Source organism: Anopheles bellator, chromosome 2, assembly GCF_943735745.2.
Source record: "Anopheles bellator chromosome 2, idAnoBellAS_SP24_06.2, whole genome shotgun sequence".
NCBI lineage: Eukaryota > Metazoa > Arthropoda > Insecta > Diptera > Culicidae > Anopheles > Anopheles bellator.
Window position 1 is genome coordinate 81,273,385 of NC_071286.1, and position 6,743 is coordinate 81,280,127.

The 6,743-nt window shown below is 52.2% G+C and overlaps 1 protein-coding gene across 1 annotated transcript; it reads left to right on the forward strand.

The window, feature by feature from the left end:
* The first annotated feature begins 1,049 nt into the window (after nucleotides 1-1,049).
* LOC131211798 (cytochrome P450 4C1-like) lies at nucleotides 1,050-6,095 on the forward strand. Its single transcript, XM_058205420.1, has 8 exons — nucleotides 1,050-1,455; nucleotides 2,713-2,910; nucleotides 3,001-3,189; nucleotides 3,435-3,501; nucleotides 3,592-3,718; nucleotides 4,712-4,900; nucleotides 5,389-5,696; nucleotides 5,771-6,095. Exons 1-8 carry the CDS (start codon nucleotides 1,281-1,283, stop codon nucleotides 6,042-6,044), a joined length of 1,527 nt encoding a protein of 508 aa, XP_058061403.1. The 5' UTR covers nucleotides 1,050-1,280; the 3' UTR covers nucleotides 6,045-6,095.
* The last annotated feature ends 648 nt before the right edge of the window (nucleotides 6,096-6,743 follow it).

Genomic DNA, 6,743 nt, shown 5'->3' on the forward strand with positions numbered 1-6,743 from the left:
GTGAAAATTTCGGCCCTTTTGAGTGATCAGTCAAGTTTTTACACCTGTTTCACTGTGCACGTGTCTTGGGTCATCGACGACTTTTCTCTACTCCGAAAAATGGATGGCAAAGAATCTTTATCACATTTTGAGTGAAAAACGAAATTAAGAGAATCGAAAATCGGATATACGGAGCTTGCGGAAATTCAACTGTCGCAAAATTGTTTGAACAGCCCTCGTATTAGTCGGTAGTCAGCTTCGGGCGAGGCTTTGTACGGTCGAGAGTTGCGATTTACATAATGGCCCCAAAAAGGGCCCACCACGGGGGGGTTTGGTCTCAAGTGGTCTGATTTCAAGTGGTGAGTTTTACGCATTTACTGCGAAGGTTGAAAACGGAACGGTTTCTTCGGGTCACTGGCACCAGCACGGAAGCCTAGAATGGAACGGATATGTTCTCGATTTTTTGGCGGTTTTTTGGCCCCACCAGAGGTTGGAATGAACTTGACGCAGCGCCGTCAGCAATCAATTAACGGCGATTTACGCATGTAACGTTCAATTGCATCAGGTGCAGCAACACGCATCCATCGATCAAACTGCAGTTTGCGTTTATTTATAGCTGTCCAAAGACCGGTTACCGGTCTCATTCCGGCGCGGAACATTCCGCGAGTACGCAAATAATTGCTACCGATCACCGATCGATCTCGCGAGTCTCGCGTGCCCAGCTCGAACCGGTTCTCGTCTCACTTCGATGAGACAGCCACGTGAGCAGCGCTGTTTGTGTTTTCGCGCTCGGCACTCCAAAGTGCAAAGCACCGCCGAAGCCAAAGAGAACAAAGGGCAAGGTCCGGTCCTCGGATGCCCGGATAACGACCATTAAACGGTGTCATAAAACAGCAGCATCATCGCACGCAGATTCATCTGCTATCACCGCGCGCGTTTGAGAGTGAGCCGAGTGAGCTGAGTGACCGTGAGCGTCGTGCTTCGGTGCGTTAAATAAGCGCAGACCACCGTAAAGCGGACCGTAAGCCGGACGAGTCCAATCAACCGCGAGTCAGTCGCGTATCAAGCTGCGGAGGTGCCGGTAACGGGTTCGTTCCGACTTGATCTTTTTACCGTTCCGTGAGTTGAGTGAAGCGAACTTTAGCGAATCGCTTGTCGGATGGTGATCGGAAGTGATCAGTCGCTTTTGGTGTTTTCAATAATTCGTGAAACAATTCCAAACTCATCGTCAGAGTAATCTTTGACCGGCCAGCTAACGGGACTGTGTACGGGGCCGCTCTGTCGGAACCGGTTGCGGTATCATGTCGGAACTCACGACGGTGCTCCACGGTTTGTTGTCGTTTTTGGTGTTTGCCGTGGTACTGAACTGGCTGCTGAAGCGATGGCAGCTCGGGCAGATATACGACAAAATACCGGGCCCAAAGGCGTACCCGCTCATCGGTACGATGTATTCGTTCTTCGGCAAGAAGCACCACGGTAGGTTGACCCCCAAATGAGGACCCTCTTCTCACACTTAGACGGCTACAAACATTCAAAACTGTCCGCGCCGATTGTTCAACGGCCTCGAGTTGAAGGGGGGAAAAAATCGGGTAACAAGATAGAGAACCATAAAAGTACGATAGAGCCATCATACAGCGACTAGAGCCGCCGGGTGTAACTGCAAGTCATGAGCCCAGTGCAGATGCTTTTTTCATGGCCCAGCGAGCCACCGTAACGACAACAACAAACAAGAGCACACGATCGGCAATCTTATCGCGTGTGGCTCGCTAATGGGTGCACCTCAAGATTAATTGGGCAATCCGGCTGCATAAACCAGTTCTTCGTCTAAAGGGGGCAAAGGTTGCTGATAGCGCTGCTCTTGGAGGTCTTGCTGGGTCTAAAAGACGAAAATCGGAGACGTGTTAACAGATGGCTCTGGCTGTCAATTTGGTCTTTCCAATTATGCTTTTATGGCAACATTACCTTGTTTTGATGCCAGGTAAACAATTTCATGTCAAAAAAATAATTTGGTAGTTAAGTTTCATTTAGACATTGTGTTTTTGGTCCCTGCTGACAAAAACTGTTACATAATCGCATCGAATTCTTGATGAAACTTGTTTTTGGAGGATCGCAGTGCTTTAGGCGGTTCAAAAATTTCAAAAATTGCGTCCTTGAATGCATAAACAAAGAGCGTCGAAGAAGTCCAAAAAAGTTCGAGGGCACTGAGCTACAAGATCTTTTGGACGAAAATGACACACAAAGCAATCACAACTCGCTGGTCAGCTAAATGTGTCCCAAATACGCCATATGTCTATGTTTGGATCCAGAGGCAGAAGCTTGGGAACTGAATTGTATTAACGACAGCAGAATAACTGACAAACCAATAGTAAAATTCTGCTCGCCACATACAAAACGAACTGATTTCTCCGTCAGATCGTGATTGGGGATGGAAAGTGGGTTCATTTCGAAAATAAAAAAAAAATTAAAGGGCCGGCCCGGGAAAACCATCTACATCGACTGCAAAACCAGATCGATTCGGCAAAAAAACAATGCTGTGTTTCTGATGAGGCCAGAAAGATGTGCTGCACCACGAGCTTCTGAAACCTTGTGGCATCCACAAACTAGCAGAGAGGTGGCAGCGATGGCACATACTTTGAATAAAATGGGGTTCAATCCAATAAGCATGTGATTTCTTTGAACCCATAGCTGATTTTCGAATTTTTAATAACCGTACCATTTCCCTTTCCGGTGCAGAGATTTTCTACGTGGTCGATAAGCGGACACGCACCTACCCCAACATACACCGCCTCTGGACCGGGCTGATGCCGGAGGTGCGCATCTCCAAGGCCGAGTACGTGGAGCAGGTCATCAGCTCCAGCAAGCACATGGAGAAATCCCACTCTTACCGCTTTCTCCACGAGTGGCTCGGCGAAGGTCTGCTCACCTCCAAAGGTTCGGTTGACCGAAGTGTGACTTACTGTCGAAAAATCTGCTCCAGCTCCGCTTTTTATTCCCGTCCCGTCCGTGGCTGGGGCGCAACAGGTGAACGATGGTTCCAGCACCGTAAGCTGATCACGCCCACCTTCCACTTCAACATCCTGGACGGGTTCTGCGATGTGTTTGACGAAAACAGCCAAGTGCTGGTGGAGCAGCTGCAGCCACACGCGGACACCGGGACACCGGTCAACGTGTTCCCGTTCATCGCGAAGGCCGCCCTGGACATCATTTGCGGTAAGTCACTGGCCACACCCTGCCGGCCTACCAATGCCGGTAACGGAAGATGGATGACGATAATTCGGCCGGAGCCGGAACGTGGCGTGGCGTGGCGTGGATGATGGGACGGTGTGGTCTCTTCAGAGAAGCCTTCCGGGGCTTTGATGCTCTGCTCGTTTGTTTTTTTTTCGATGCGTGTAGACACGATCTTTAATGGAATGTTGTGGTCCTTTTCATGTTATCCGCCCGGGCCCCGGGTGCAGAAACCGCCATGGGCGTTAAGGTGAACGCACAGCGGGAGGAGAACACTTACGTTAACGCGGTGTACGAGTGAGTATCCGTTCCATCGGGCTGCGTGCAGGAAGGATTACGGTGTTACGCCCGGAACACGCATTCATGTGTTCTTTTGTGCGGTTGCAGGATTAGCGAGCTGTTCCTGGATCGGCTCGTGCGCCCGTGGCTGCATATCGACTTCTTCTGGAAGTGGTCCCAGTACGCCAAACGCCACAAGACCGTGCTAGGCATCATTCACGGCCACACCCGATCGGTGAGTAAGCGACTCTTGGCCTTTAGGTCCCTGTACCTTTTGCTCTAAAAACATGAACATGGAAGTAAATGTTTCGAAGTTCCCTACCTACGGGCTGTCATCTGAGCAAGTTTAGGTAAATTTCCCCGACTTGGTTATCGTCGAAAAATGAAGTACAATCAGTGTGCATTTACATCAGCGACCCGCTTCTGATCGAGGTGCATCGATCAACAGCTTCCGTCGTGGGATTCCCGCGCAAGTGCAGTGCATCCATTATCGCTAGGGCATCAGCCCTCATCAATAACCCTCTGATACGCCCTGAACCCTAGCCGTCTAGTCGGGGAGGCGAGAGAAAACAATTATTTCCACCTAATTGCCGGGATTGTGCCGCCCCGGCCGAGCTCAGCCACCACCTGGGTCCCGGGTCCACGCGCGGGTCCTCGAAGGCCGGCGTTGTGTGTGTGCGCTGGAGAACCACATTAATTGTCAGTCAACATTCTGGCCGGTGCCCGGAAATGTGTCCCTTTGCTGGGCGCCTCGTGCAAATTCTTCACGTGCCACACTGCTCGATGCTGTGCATCCTGCGTCACTTCCTGGGTCAACCTTCTTCAGGGATGCCGTTGTCGTTCTCGCATGCCGAAGCAATGCAATCACTGTAATGCCATCAATTACCGAATGCACCTTGCTGCTGCTGCAGGCGGGACTGCAATCACCCCGGTATTGACTCCCGGGCCCGCATTGTGCCGGTGCCGCGAACGCCGGTGCGCTCGTGCTTCCGTTCCGATTCCTTTCCGGTTCCGGGCACCGGTGCGATACAATGGACAATGGCCGGCGCGCCGACGTCGGCAACTTCTTTCTTTCCGCCGGCCGGACGGCATTCTGCACTCTGCTTTGATCAGGCGTTCCAATCGCAGTGCGCTGTCGGCCGATTCGAAGATGTCCTTGTCCGGAATTTCCTCACTCTCACGCGCGCTCGCTCTCTCTCTCTGTCTCCTCTCTGTGTGCTCGAAATAGGTCATCCGGGATAGGAAGGCAGCACTGGCCAAGTCACCGCAATCGGATCTTCCGACCGATGGCATCGACGACGGTAGCGGTAAGAAGAAACGGATGGCCTTTCTCGATCTGCTGCTGCAGGGCAATCAGGTGAACAATCTGCTCACCGACGAGGACGTACGCGAGGAGGTGGACACTTTTATGTTCGAGGTAAGTCGTCGTCGTTCGAGGTAACCGTTACTGTGAATCGCGATCAACCTCGTAACACTCTCCCAAAGGCCATCGGGGTCACTTTCGGGTGGAAATTGGACACAAGCGGCCCTTAGCGCTCGGAACCGCTCGATTGTTTTCGAGAAACACAACCGAGGTGAGGTTTTGTTCCCGTAAATTCCAAAGAAATTGGTGGTTTGCTGTTGCGCTTTTCTTCCGATTGACTCCCAGCGCCGCTAGGGGACGATCTGACACCAGTTGGTGTTGGCCAGATTATCGTCCTCGACATCTGGCTCAACGTTTGTAACAGTTCAATCGAGGCCACCGTCGAAAGCGGGGCCAATTTGTTGCCCAATTTTTCAGCTCGCCGGTGAACATGGCCCTTTGGGAAGGCGCTTTATCGGGCGGTCCTTTGTTTTGCTCATATTTCATCACTCACTCGGTCGCTTTGGGTCTTAATTTTGGGCGTCATTGGGGCGTTACGGTAGGGACACGACACGACGTCGGCCGGCATCAGCTGGGTGCTGTTTCTGCTCGCGCTCCATCCGGACATCCAGGAGCGGGTGTACGAGGAGATTGAGTCGGCGCTCGGCACGGACGACACGAAGCCGGTCACCATGCAGGACCTGGGCGAACTGAAGCTGCTGGAGCGCTGCATCAAGGAAGCGCTGCGCCTGTACCCGTCGGTGCCGTTCTTTGGCCGGACCACCACCGAGGATATAAAGCTCGGGGGCTACCACGTGCCGTCCGGGACCATTGTCGGCATTCAATCGTACCATGTGCACCGGGACGAACGGTGAGTGTGGCCGGAAAACCGTATCCTCGTGCTGGTGTTTTCATTTTCCCTTTTCTCGCACACCTTTTGGACAGCTTTTTCCCCGACCCGGAAACCTTCGATCCGGACCGATTTTTACCGGAAAACTGCGAACATCGGCACCCGTACGCGTACATTCCGTTTAGTGCCGGGCCGCGGAACTGCATCGGACAAAAGTTTGCGCTCCTCGAGGAGAAGAGCGTCATTTCGCGGGTGGTGCGCCGGTTCCGGCTGCGCTCGGTTCGCACGCGCTCGCAGCAACTCATCCTGCAGGAGCTGATCGCGCGCCCGAAGGATGGCATCATGCTGTACCTGGAAACCCGCAAGTGAACCCGCGCCCGTTTGTGAGGAATGCTGGCATTTTGGAAGCTTTTAATGGAATAGACCTACTAGTACCCTATGGAACCTACTTTCGGTTCATCGCAGACTGACTTAACGTGAATCATTATTGCTCGAATCATCGGCGAAAGGTAGCCATTCGTTGGCTTCGGCCAATAATGTAGACCGCCGCACAAAAAATCGACCCCGTCACAATCATCGGGGCGATATCCGAATTTTCAATTTCCAATCGCCAGCGGCTGATCGAAAGAAACTTTCCCAAACAAACATCGATTTATCATCGTGCGCTCAATTGCGCCCCAAACGCTCGTCGAAGTGTTGGCCCCTCGCGCTGCTGAAATCGTGAAAAACGAAACATTACACCGAATCGTGCGCCCCATTAGAACGATGTCGAAGGGCGCGCTGCTTTTTCTTTTCTCGTCTCCGGCTTCCTGGCGAAAACTTTTACTACTCCGGCCCCCGGTCCCGGCTCGATTTCGTTCCATTAGGCAAATGGGCTTCGGATAAGCGCACTGCGTAAAACTTTGATCATTTATGCGATCCACCCGGTGAGGCTCCCGATCCTGGCTGGCTGGCGATAAGGTTGAAGCCGCCCGGAATGGATAAATGGCAATCGCATTTATCAAATATATCGATAATAATATTAGTCGCTGTCGGCCGAAACGCGCGCCTGATAAATAGTATCAAGCG

Coding starts and splice junctions, on each gene's coding strand:
- LOC131211798 (XM_058205420.1), top strand. CDS start 1,281: ATGTCGGAACTCACGACGGTGCTCCACGGTTTGTTGTCGTTTTTGGTG. Junction 1,456..2,712: donor CTTCGGCAAGAAGCACCACG/GTAGGTTGACCC, acceptor TTTCCGGTGCAG/AGATTTTCTACGTGGTCGAT. Junction 3,190..3,434: donor CGCCCTGGACATCATTTGCG/GTAAGTCACTGG, acceptor CCCCGGGTGCAG/AAACCGCCATGGGCGTTAAG.